Source organism: Leptidea sinapis, chromosome 32 (genome assembly GCF_905404315.1).
Source record: "Leptidea sinapis chromosome 32, ilLepSina1.1, whole genome shotgun sequence".
Lineage (NCBI taxonomy): Eukaryota > Metazoa > Arthropoda > Insecta > Lepidoptera > Pieridae > Leptidea > Leptidea sinapis.
The window spans coordinates 4,602,959-4,615,336 of NC_066296.1; the positions used below are offsets into that span (position 1 = coordinate 4,602,959).

At 42.1% G+C, this 12,378-nt stretch overlaps 1 protein-coding gene and 1 long non-coding RNA gene across 2 annotated transcripts in view; one reads left to right on the top strand and one right to left on the bottom strand.

The window, feature by feature from the left end:
- Window positions 1-12,378, top strand: part of LOC126974509 (uncharacterized) — a 289,593-nt gene that overhangs the window by 70,502 nt on the left and 206,713 nt on the right. The window lies entirely within an intron of this gene.
- The window catches only part of LOC126974415 (exocyst complex component 1), a 28,988-nt gene that overhangs the window by 3,170 nt on the left and 13,440 nt on the right, over window positions 1-12,378 (bottom strand). The window contains exons 8-11 of the mRNA XM_050821898.1: window positions 7,680-7,854; window positions 6,437-6,549; window positions 1,656-1,938; window positions 214-408 (exon numbers count right to left, since the gene is read on the bottom strand). Coding sequence (XP_050677855.1) covers window positions 214-408; window positions 1,656-1,938; window positions 6,437-6,549; window positions 7,680-7,854 — 766 coding nt within the window. The remainder of the gene's footprint in view (window positions 1-213; window positions 409-1,655; window positions 1,939-6,436; window positions 6,550-7,679; window positions 7,855-12,378) is intronic.

A 12,378-nucleotide genomic window follows, 5' to 3' on the forward strand; every position in this document is an offset into this window, starting at 1 on the left:
TGCAAGATTCTTACAATATTGTTCTTTCTACAAACGTAGAATAGCACGAGGAATAAATAATTTTAACGATTTTTGCTTCGTTAGGCCAAAGAAGTATAACTTCTTGCGTGCATACATGAGTTCACAGTATGGCACGTTACACCACTTGCAGCAGGTTACTCCGCGGTTCGGTTAGTCGGTGTGGCGACTGACGCAGTTCAATGTCCCACTCACCTGAAGCGCGACGTGCTGTGCGATGAACTCCTCCTGCATGGCCCGCCACACCACCTGCAGCAGCCCACCCTCCGAGCTCAGGTGTTTCTCCACGGTGCGATACAGCCGGTGCAGCGACTTTCGCACCTCAGCCGCAGGGTACAGCGCCAGCAGCTTCCGCAGCTGGTGCTTGCTGTAGGCCGTCCGGTAGCACACCTGCCGCACGACACAAACCAGGGTAACGTCATGCTATTTGATCACCGCCTATTAAAATGGACCGTTAAGGGCCTTTTTTTGGAGGTATGCGCGTTAATGAAGATACTATCAACCACCTCGCATAGAAGTTCATTCCACATTTTGGTGGTACATGGTAGAAAAACATGTTACGCGAAATACACGTGACTCAAATTCAGCCAATCGACGTGCGTAGTACCTGACCCAGTTTGAATTCATTTTTTTTTATGGAAAAGGCGGACAACTGAGCGTACGGGTCACCTGGTGTTAAGTGATCACCGCCGACCACATTCTCTTGCAACAGCAGAGGAATCACAGAAGCGTTGCCGGCCTTTAAGGAAGATGAATGCGCTTTTTTTGAAGGTACCCATGTCGTCCCGCAAACACCGAAGAAGGAAGCTCTTTCCACAGCATTATTGCACGTGGAAGAAAGTTCCTTGAAAAAAGGAAAAGGTGGGGGGAGGATATCCTAATTTGTGGCGTGTCGTGCGAAGGTGGAATTCGGCGGCACCTGATTAGGTGAAGCAGTTCTTCGGAACACTCCCCGTGACAAAATGCGGTACAAGACACACAATGAAGCGACGTCTTTACGCAATGCCAGGTGATCGAGCCGTTCACAGAGCACTGGGTACCCGATAATTAGAGCAGCTCTTCGTTGCGTGCAACGCACAGGTTCGAGCTGATACTGGGGTGCTCCAGACCAGAGAAGACCGCAATACTCCATGTGTGGTCGGACCAGCGTTTTGTAGAGCGCTAGAATGTGGGCCGGCTTGAAGTATCGCCTTGCTCTATTTATGACGCCCAGGTTCTTCGAAGCAAATTTTGATTTGCCCTCCAGGTGACAACGGAAATGGCAATCGCTCGAAATTTCGGGACCGAGAGAGAAATTTGGACAAGGTTAATTTTACCTCATTCTTATTATTTTACCTCTTCTTATATACCTTCTCATGAGGGGACAAGTTTGGTCATGGCCATGGTGGATCAATTACCATAATCTGTATGACCTGCTCGTCTCGTCCTTACTGTCATAAAAATATGACGCTCTGAAAGAGAAGAAGCGGCGCAGGAAACTCTCCCGGCATTCTTTTTTGCGCTTGACTATTGCTTTTGGGGCTGTCTTAGCTAAAGCTCAGTATAATCTTATCTCTTACTGTCATAAAAAAAAATGCGCTCTGAGAAAGAACTCTTCGTTCTTTTTAGTAGAATAGACTATTAGACGATAGACTGACCTCCTCCTCCCTGGCGCCCGCCGCGACGGCTTCGGCCACGCCCTCGAAGAACTGCGTGATCTTGTCGAGCGGGCGGCCGAAGTAGTGCGTGACGTAGTGCCGCAGCGCGTCGTTGTACTTGGCGCGTGTGTCGCGCCGCACAGCGTCCAAGGCGGGCACGCGCAGCGCGCTGACGGCGGCGTGTAGCCGGTGGTAGTTCTCGAGCTGAAGCACGGCGCGAGGCGTGCGCGGGTGCTCGGCCGCACCGATGGCAGCCACCATGGAGCTACACAGCGACAGGTACCTGCCACGACACAATTTGATTGAAATGTAATAAGGACTTCTGGTAAACATTTTACGTAGCTCCTGAAAAACATTCCAAGCCACAATCATGACATTTAAATGAATTCGTGTTTAAAATTTAATAAATATTAGTGTATTCTATATGTACATTATAACACTAGAAATAAGGGATAGCTTGTAAGTAATTCTAGTAGGCTTCATAAGATACATAATAGCTTTAAGGGTAAATGTATATACAGGGTGTCCCGTAATCAGTGGACCAACGGGATACCCGTGATAGGGGTGGTCATCATCTATCGAAAACACCAAATTTTACTGTTCTAGGGCCAGTAGTTCAAAAGATATGATTTTTTAAGCATTATTTTGAAAATTCTACCCTTATCAACACAAAAGTTGAAAAAAAATATTTTTTATTTTTATTTTGCCCTGTTTCTTAACTTAAGGTGGCTGAGGAAACATGTGTCTTCACAATTAAATCCATTTTTGTGAATAAATATTGCCAAATTAAAAATTAAAAACCAAAACATGCGCAAATATCAAATAACTAAATTTGCAACGTGATGTTTGAAGCAAGCTAGTGCAAAAAAAATGTATGACAGCCTTGCGGACCATTATTTAAAAAACATCTGCAGTTCATACTGATTCCAAAAAGGTATAACAATATTACATTTTACAAAAAAAATAACTTAATAACCAATTTTAGACTCCAATTGCGAGAAACATTTAAGCGCTATCTATTCTGAGAATTATTTTGTTATCGAGAGAGAGATAACACAATATGCTATCTCTTTCTCGCTCAGGTACCTTTTTCGTTTACGGGGTCCTATTGGCCGACGCCTATGATCCCCACACCCTAATTTTTCAAATTATTCTTAGTTTCATCAGAGACTTGCTCATAGCTCGTAGCTGCACACGTGTTTTTTACTTCGCTACCATTACGACTCTTTTTTTTGGTGACTGACGCTTGAATTGGACCTTGTTTGTCTTTGTGATTTGGATACTGTTTGCCCGGATTTTATAAAATGCCTAATACCTATACTCCTCGTGAATATGCTGAGATGTATTTTATTTACGGTCTGTGTAATGCAAACGCTCGGCAAGCAGCCCGTACGTATCGTGAGCGCTATCCTAATCGCGACCGCTATCCGGATCATCGAATTTTTCTCCGTGTAAATAACGCGTATTTAGAAGGCAGAATTCCCGGAGCTGCAAACAACGTGGGAAGACCTAGAAGAGTCGATGAACTTCAAATACTGGCCGAAGTGACAGAAGAACCTTCTACGAGTGTTCGTCGTATTTCAAGACGTACTGGTATAGCAAAAACAACAGTACATCGCATTTTAAAAAGAAACAGTTTATACCCTTATCATATTCAACGAGTACAGGCACTATTACCTGCTGATTATCAACGGAGGATAGATTTTTGTGCAGAGATGCTTCGCCGATGCCGACAAGATCCACTATTTTTCAATTCAATATTATGGAGCGATGAATCGTGTTTTAAAAGAGTTGGAGTGTTTAACATTCATAATTTACATGAATGGGCTGTTGTGAATCCACGTATTGTACGAGAAGATAGATTCCAGCACCAGTTTGGAGTCAATTTGTGGGCTGGAATCTTAGATGGTAAACTTATTGGTCCATTTGAGCTCCCACCGAGGCTTAATGGTGCTCGGTACTTGCAATTTTTAAGAAATGACTTAAGTAATTTATTAGCAAATGTACCACAGGAGGTATGTGAGAGGATGTGGTTACAGCATGATGGCGCACCCGCTCATTATTGCAGACAAGTGAGGGAATATTTAAACGAGTCTTACCCAAGTAGGTGGATTGGACGAGGAGGTACAATCCCATGGCCAGCTCGATCACCTGATCTTAATCCATTGGATTATTTTTTATGGGGATATTTTAAAGAATCCGTATATGAAACCGTTAACGATAACGAAAGACAGCTAAGACAAAAACTGAATGTGGTGAGTGAAAAAGTCAAAAATAATGAAAGGGCGTTAAAAAGTTTAAAAAGAAATTTTATAAGAAGATGCCGGCTATGCCTTAGAGTAAGAGGAAGACATTTCGAACATTTATTATAAGAAATAAATAAAAAAATTCTAACTATTTACTTTTGTTTTATTGTAAATTCCGCCAAGAAATTGCTATCTAATGTTGATTTAAAATAATTATTGTCTTTTATTGTTTCACAATAATGATTAATTATACCTTTTTGGAATCAGTATGAACTGCAGATGTTTTTTAAATAATGGTCCGCAAGGCTGTCATACATTTTTTTTGCACTAGCTTGCTTCAAACATCACGTTGCAAATTTAGTTATTTGATATTTGCGCATGTTTTGGTTTTTAATTTTTAATTTGGCAATATTTATTCACAAAAATGGATTTAATTGTGAAGACACATGTTTCCTCAGCCACCTTAAGTTAAGAAACAGGGCAAAATAAAAATAAAAAATATTTTTTTTCAACTTTTGTGTTGATAAGGGTAGAATTTTCAAAATAATGCTTAAAAAATCATATCTTTTGAACTACTGGCCCTAGAACAGTAAAATTTGGTGTTTTCGATAGATGATGACCACCCCTATCACGGGTATCCCGTTGGTCCACTGATTACGGGACACCCTGTATACACTTCTATAATAAAGTCCCGGCCACTGTTCAGGCATTATCTATAGCAAAAAAAGAATGCTGAGAGAGTTTCTTGCGCCGCTTCTTCTCTCTCAGAGCGCCATTTGTTTCCGAAGCGGTAGTAGTATCTAGTATATTAGAAATGACATCAAAAAGAATTCTAAAGGAATCAATTTTGAGAAAATAATTACCTTTTATGTGGGTTAGGCTACTAAACCATGATGTCTTTTAAAGAGTGACAGAAACGCTGCCATTTTTTGTCAGTCCGTTAATATGAATCACGTGACCAGTTTTGTGTTCTTAGCTCAATTTCGACATGATTGTGGTTTAGAAAGTTTTTCTGGAATTGCGTCCAATTAGGGATGATCGATATTCATCGATGGTGAATAAATATCGATGTTTCGCCGGAAAACATCGATGTTTTGATATCGATGTGTTGAGTTCGATATAACTGACGCATCGATTTTATAAGATTACGAGAAAAATATCGAAACGTCAACTTTTCCTTAAGGTGCCATCAGGGTGTGTAACGGTACATCCGTTAGGTTCAATTATCAAGTAACATAGTCATTAGATATGAGTAACTATTTTCCACTAGATGAGACTACTCAGACACGTTACAAAGATATTTTTTTTGCAGAGTGTGCCCAAAAATACTGGGAATGTTAATTTATTATTCATTACCTTTGGAATTTTTATAACAATAAACAATTTATCTCAATATAATAAACTTTTTTTTTGTTACCGAAAACATCGATGTTTTCATACAAATTGTTTTTTTTTTTTATAATCTATATTCATCGTACATCGACACTTTTGATTCGATGTTAATATCGATATCAACATCGATGGTTTTCTAATATCGACCATCCCTAGAAACTCTCTAAACTAAAAAATCTCTTTTTATGTTCCTCGAGCCTCCTCACGTTCTTAATCTACCTTTTATATACCACTTTGTAGTACAAACTCTACCAGCAAAAAAAATATGAAACTACTGCAAGATGGTTAGACATTGTTCGCAATTATTGTTTTTTTTCTTTTGTTTTTCTTGATTGTTAAGTAAGGACCTAATTAATGTTGTTTTCAGCCTTTTGCTGATGATTTGAAAATTGTCTTTAGCTTTAAGAACACAAAAGTTTCGTCAAACAAAGAATATAATATATTATACCTATTAAATATGTCGAGTTAGCCTAAAAGTGGAGTGTACAACAATCTAAAAGAATTTTTAAATTTCTATAGTTTAAGATAGTTGTATGCACGTCGGTTTTCTAATAAATAAATATATACAGACTATACTAAAACACATTTATTACAATATCGTGTGATTATTATAGGTATTTTTCAAATACATTAACTAGTATGCCTAATATGTTCACTTTACTTTTAAATAATTAATGGAACTGCTAGTAGCAAGTCTGCTTGATTAATATACTATTATTTTTATGAAAAGGAGGACAAATGAGTGTAAGGGTCACCTCGTGTTAAGTGATCACCGCCGCCCACATTCTCTTGCAACACCAGAATAATCACAGGTGCGTTGCCGGCCTCTAAGGAAGGTGTATGTCCTATTTTTGAAGGTCACAAGGAAGTTCATTCTACAGCTTTGTAGTACGTGGAAGAAAGCTCCTTGAAAACCGCACTGTGGAGGACCGCCACACATCCAGATGGTGGGGATCATATCCTAACTTGTGGCGTGTCGTGCGAAGGTGGAATTCGGCGGCAGGAATCAGGTCTATTATATATTATAGTTATTTAATTATGATCGAAAATTACAGTTTGTTTCCTGAATTAAATAAATAAAAATGTAATCAGGACTTGATTTAGTTTAGAACATACAACATTACGAACATATTTCAAACTCACCAACGGTCCAGATCAGCGCGGCGTCCCTTAGCAAATATCTCCTCACACACGGCGCTCATCTCCTCCAGTTCCGAGATGAAGCTAAATATACCGCACTTGGGCTTTTTACTGGCCTGGCAACAAACACAAATTCAAATATTTTTATTCAAAATAGGACATGATATTATAGGACACTTATTTAAAAAAAAAAAAACAACCATTCGAAAAAGTATGCCTCAGACCTGAAGAGAACGGGAGCAACAAACTCAGCTTTATTTTCATAAAAAAAAATTATCATTAATGTAGCCGTAAATTTCAGGGCAAATGCGACTTAACATCTAATGTCTCTAAGGTGTCAACGCAATTGTAATGCCGCTCATAATTTTTGGGTTTTTCAAAAATCCTGAGCGGCACTGCATTGGAATGGGCAGGGTGTATCTTCCAGATAAATAGCCTTTATGAATATCAAAAAAAAAACAGTTAAAAACAGTACATTTTAAAAATAGGGTTTTGACTACATGACAGATTCGACCTTTAGGAGTACGATGGTATATTTAACTCTATTTTGACCAAAGAGTGATTTGAGTCCTTTCTGACCTTTCAAAAGCGGGAAGTGCCCTTTGGCACTAGATCTGCCATATACACCAAAATTTAAAGTACCGTTCGGCGCCCTGACCAAGTTCTGACTCTCATTTACTGTATAAGATTGTTTATTTTGCATGGTCTTATAGTTTGTTTCAATAGTTTTCTTATATATTCTCTCATCTTCAGCCGGAAGACGTCCACTGCTGGACAAAGGCCTCCCCCAAAGATTTCCAAGACGATCGGTCTTGCGCTGCCCTCATTCAACGCATCCCGGCGATCTTGACCAGATCGTGAGTCCATTGTGCGGGCCTACTAACACTGCGACTTTACTGCACCAACGGCCATCTATCCGTCGAACCATGTGCCATGCCCACTGCCACTTCAGTTTCACAATCATTTGGACTATATCGGTAACTTTGGTTATCCTACGGATCTCCTCATTTCTCATTCGATCTTGCAGGGAAACTCCGACCATAGTCCTCTCCATTGCCCTCTGAGCGACCATGAGCTTTCTCATATTCTCTCATATCATCCTAATTATAAGCAATTTATTAATACACGTAAAATAAAACGCATTGTCAGGGCGCGCGCCAAAATGGCGCCGATCTATGGCACACCGCGTGACACTTGCCGATCACAGAAGGTTAACTACGTCCAATTGAAGTGGCGTCGGTGGTACCTGGCGCACGGCGTCTGGCAGCGCAGCCAGACGCTCTGCTACGGCTCGGTCGGCTGCGCGCTTGGCCGCCACGGCTAGTGCAGCCAAGATCCCCCTCGACCAGCGCGCCTCTCCCTCAGTCTCAGTCTCGCCAAGAACGCGCCGGCTCACGCACGCAAGCGCACGCATCGCGCCGCTGGAATAAACACGCCACCGGTCATCACACGCGCACAGTGGGGGACAGTGGGTAACTTTATGCAAAAAAAAATATTGCATTAGGCGTTACTTTGCGGAAATCCATAATTATACAAATGATTTATGTTTACGTGTCTCGTGCCAGATTTTGGCGAGACAACACGTCCTGAGCATGCCTCGTGTAGAGGTGAAACACGTGTCGAATAAAAAACAAATATTGGCCGAATTAACACTAAAGAAAACTTAAATCATTTGTATAACTTTATTCAATTCGGCATAAAATAAGCGCTTTTGGATCGTCACAATAATTATTATTTCTTTTAAATTATGTTCGTGATATTAAGCTCGTGAGAAGAAACTACAAAACATCTCAACGGCCACTATTTCAATCAATAGAGTATTTTACAATGGCTGTATTTTAAGAAACAAATTATATATTTTAGGAGTGGTAGTGCCATGTTGGGTCCTCACGGACACAACCGAATTGGGCCGGCACGCCCGGAGAAATACCACTCCCCCACTCGAAACCGGCGTGAAATAGCGGCTATGCCGCTGTGTTTCGTCCGGTGAGTGGGGTATCCGGAGGCCTACACCCCCCCTCCCAAATACAAATGGCAGCACAGACTAAAACGAGACTACTCCAGGACGGTACCAGGCTATGCAGCCCTGGAGAATCCTTCCCTGGGCGTCCACAATTAGGGCCTGTACCTAACAGTGGTTGCCCAGGCTGCCCCGCGTATTCTGGAGGGGGCAAACCTGCGCTGACTCGGGGCAAACAGAGCAGGAGGCTCAAACCACCCTCCTCCACACTAGCTGTGGACTTTTGCAACATCAGGGGGCTTCGCTCAAATTTAAATGCCGTCCACTTTCACCTGGAGACGGCGAAGCCGGCCCTGCTCTTTTTAACCGAGACACAGATATCCTCCCTGGCTGATTCATCGTACCTTTCCTACCCGGGGTATAATTTGGAACACTCCTTTATACCACGGGCTGGCGTGTGCGTTTACGTCAGGGAGGATGTCTGTTCTCGACGCCTGAGTTTTCTTGAAGGACAGGACTTATCCATCATCTGGCTGCGTGTAGACTGCGATGACCATCCGCGAATCTACGCATGCCTGTATAGGTCCCATAGCGGTAACGCAGAGACTGACCGGCTCCTCGAACACATCCAAATGGCTACAGATTCCGTGTTGGAGCAGATCCCCACTACAGAGATCGTGTTTCTCGGCGATTTTAACGCCCACCACGCCGAATGGCTAGGCTCACGTACCACCGATCATGCAGGGAGATCTGTTCACGACTTCGCCTTAGCATATGGTCTGACGCAACTGGTTATTGCGCCAACGCGAATCCTAGATGTGCAAGATCATACACCTTCACTGTTGGACCTTCTGTTGACCTCACATCCGGACGGCTACCTAGTTTCCGTTGACCCTCCTCTGGGATCGTCGGACCACTGCCTGATCCGGAGCACCGTGCCGATCACGCGCCCAACACGGCCCCTGTTCTTAGGCTGTCGCTGCGTGTGGCACTATAGGTCAGCAGAGTGGGACGAGATGCGGCGCTTTTTTGCATCCTACCCGTGGAGGCAGATCTGTTTTTCGCTGGGAGATCCAGATGCCGCTGCTGACGCTGTTGCTGATGTGGTACTGCAAGGTATGGAACTCTTCATTCCATCCTCCTCTGTGCCTATCGGTGGCAGGTCCCAACCATGGTTTGACCGCTCCTGCAAAATGGCCTCTCGCCCAAAGCATGAGTGCTATCAGGCTTGGGTCAATGCGGTGGTATCTAAGGATGTAAATTCCAGCGAACTTAAAAAACACTTCAATCATGCCTCCAGGTCCTTCGAAAAAGTTATTGCTGACGCGAAGTCGAAGCACATTGGCAGAATTGGCGAGAGACTTGCACGCCTTCCCTCGGGAACTCGTGCGTTCTGGTCGCTCGCCAAGGCTGTCCAAGGAAACTTCTGCCAGCCAGCCATTCCGCCACTGCACAGGGATGATGACTCGCTGGCCCATGACGCGAAAGAGAAAGCTGATCTCCTGGGCTCCCTCTTCGCGTCCAACTCGACTTTGGATGACCAAGGTGCACCACCACCGCATATTCCGCGGTGCGATTCATATATGCCGGAGGTAAAAATCCGGCATCGTGCCGTGCTTAAGGCGCTTCTCACCTTGGACATTCACAAATCGAGCCCATAAACTCTGGTGTCCCGCAAGGCTGTGTGCTATCCCCTACGCTATTTCTTCTGCATATCAATGATATGCTGCAAATCAGCAATATTCATTGCTATGCAGACGACAGCACGGGGTATGCTTCCTACACCGGCCGTGCCAACATGTCCCGGGATAGCGTCGACGAGAAGCGGATCAAACTTGTGTCTGAAATCGAGACTATGCTTTGCAAAGTCTCGGAATGGGGCCGACAAAATTTAGTCCAATTCAACCCCAAGAAGACACAAGTTTGTGCGTTCACCACTAAAAAGTCTCCCTTTGTCGTATCCCCTCGATTCGAGATCACTCCTCTAACTGCCACAGCCTGTATTGGCATACTTGGCGTCGATATATCGAGCGACGTTCAGTTCCGTGGTCACTTGGAAGAGAAGGCCAAACTGGCCTCTTAAAAGCTTGGTGTACTCAGTAAGGCGAGACAGTACTTCACTAAAAGCCACCGCTTGCAACTTTATAAGGCGCAAATTCGGCCTCACATGGAGTACTGTTCTCACCTCTGGGCGGGTGCTCCCCAGTACCAGCTTCTTCCATTTGACCGCATACAACGAAGAGCGGCTCGAATCATCGACGATCAAGTCATATCCGATCGGCTTGATTCTCTAGCATTGCGTAGAGATGTGGGTTCTCTATGCATCTTCTACCGCATTTATCACGGGGAGTGCTCAGAGGAGCTGTTCGGGTTGATTCCAGCGGCCGAATTCCACCATCGGACATTACGTGCAAAGTACCATCCGCATCACGTAGACGTCTGGCATTCCACAACCGCGCGTTTTCTTCGAAATTTCTTGCCTCGCACAGCCACATTGTGGAATCAACTACCGGCAGTGGTCTTCCCGAACAGATACGACTTAGGGACCTTCAAGAAAAAAGCATACTCCCACCTTAAAGGCCGGCAACGCATTTCTTGACACACCTGTTGTTGCGGATGTCCATGGGCGGTTGCCTCACCTCTCCCCATCCCGTGAGCCTCTTGCCCGTTTGCCCCCTCTCATATAAAAAATGTAGTTTGTACTGTTAAAAGTGCTGTATCCAATATATGAATTGTGTTAGTTGAAAGCGTTTTAAATATCAAACATTTTATAAAAAGTAATAAATATTAAATTAAAGCAATAAATATTAAATTGTATGAATATTTATTATCGTATAAGTATAATGGATGCATCAACCTATAGAGCTTAAATTCATTGTTTGTGTAAAGATGCTTCATGAACATGATGGTCGTGATTACTGTCATAATAAGTAACAAATATAATATCCAACAGATACAATGATTAATTAACTAATAACAGATCGTCCTGGCACCCCAATTCCGTATATATCAGTGTGTGTAATACAAATGATTTGAGTTGCTCTCGATAAACTTCAAAGCTACTTTGATTTAATCAATAAATGGTGCCATGACAACGGACTTGTCCTAAACGCTAAAAAAACCAAATTAATACATATTCGATCCCCGTACATAAAATCAACAATTGATACTAGCCAAATAGTAAAAGCGCATAGTCACATTTGCTTTCACCACAACTTGGACCCTAGTATTTGCAGCTGTCCTACAATTGACTCGGTTACTACGCACACATATCTTGCATTAATTATAGACCATAAATTTAACTGGCACCCTCAAATAAATTCAGTTTGTGATAAGCTTAGAGCTTTCCTCGCAAATATTAAAATAATTAAAAGTAAACTACCTTATAAAATTTTACTCTTGCTTTATAACACATTGGCCGATACAATAGTAAGTTATGGTATTAGTTCGTACGGTAGAACTTACAAAACGTATTTAAATGAGATCGAAAAGTTGCAAAACAGAATTTTAAAACAAATTGTTTCAAAAAACATTAAAGAAACTAACCAAAATGATGAGTTCAATTTATTCAAACACTGTAAGGTGCTACCAGTACAATCTAAATTTTACTACAATATATTAAAAGAACAAATGTTCAATGAGAACATTATACAAAAATATAATCATGAAACCATTACACGCAATCAAACAAATAAATTTTATAAAACGGTGAAAGCCAAAAATGTATACGGTCAGAGAACTACAGCATACTTAGTACCCCGCCTACTTAATACAATCAATCCAGAAATAAGAAACAAGATAAATACAAAAAATATTAAAACAAAATTAAAGTTATTCTTTTTAAACAACCTGTATATTGGTCATAACTGTATGTCTTGAGTTGCCTTTCGTTGTCGAAGCCATGATTAGTGCGTAGCGTGATGTGCTATCCGCAATTGAGTACTTAACTATTCGTTATAAAGTAGAGTATTGTTTACTAATTAAT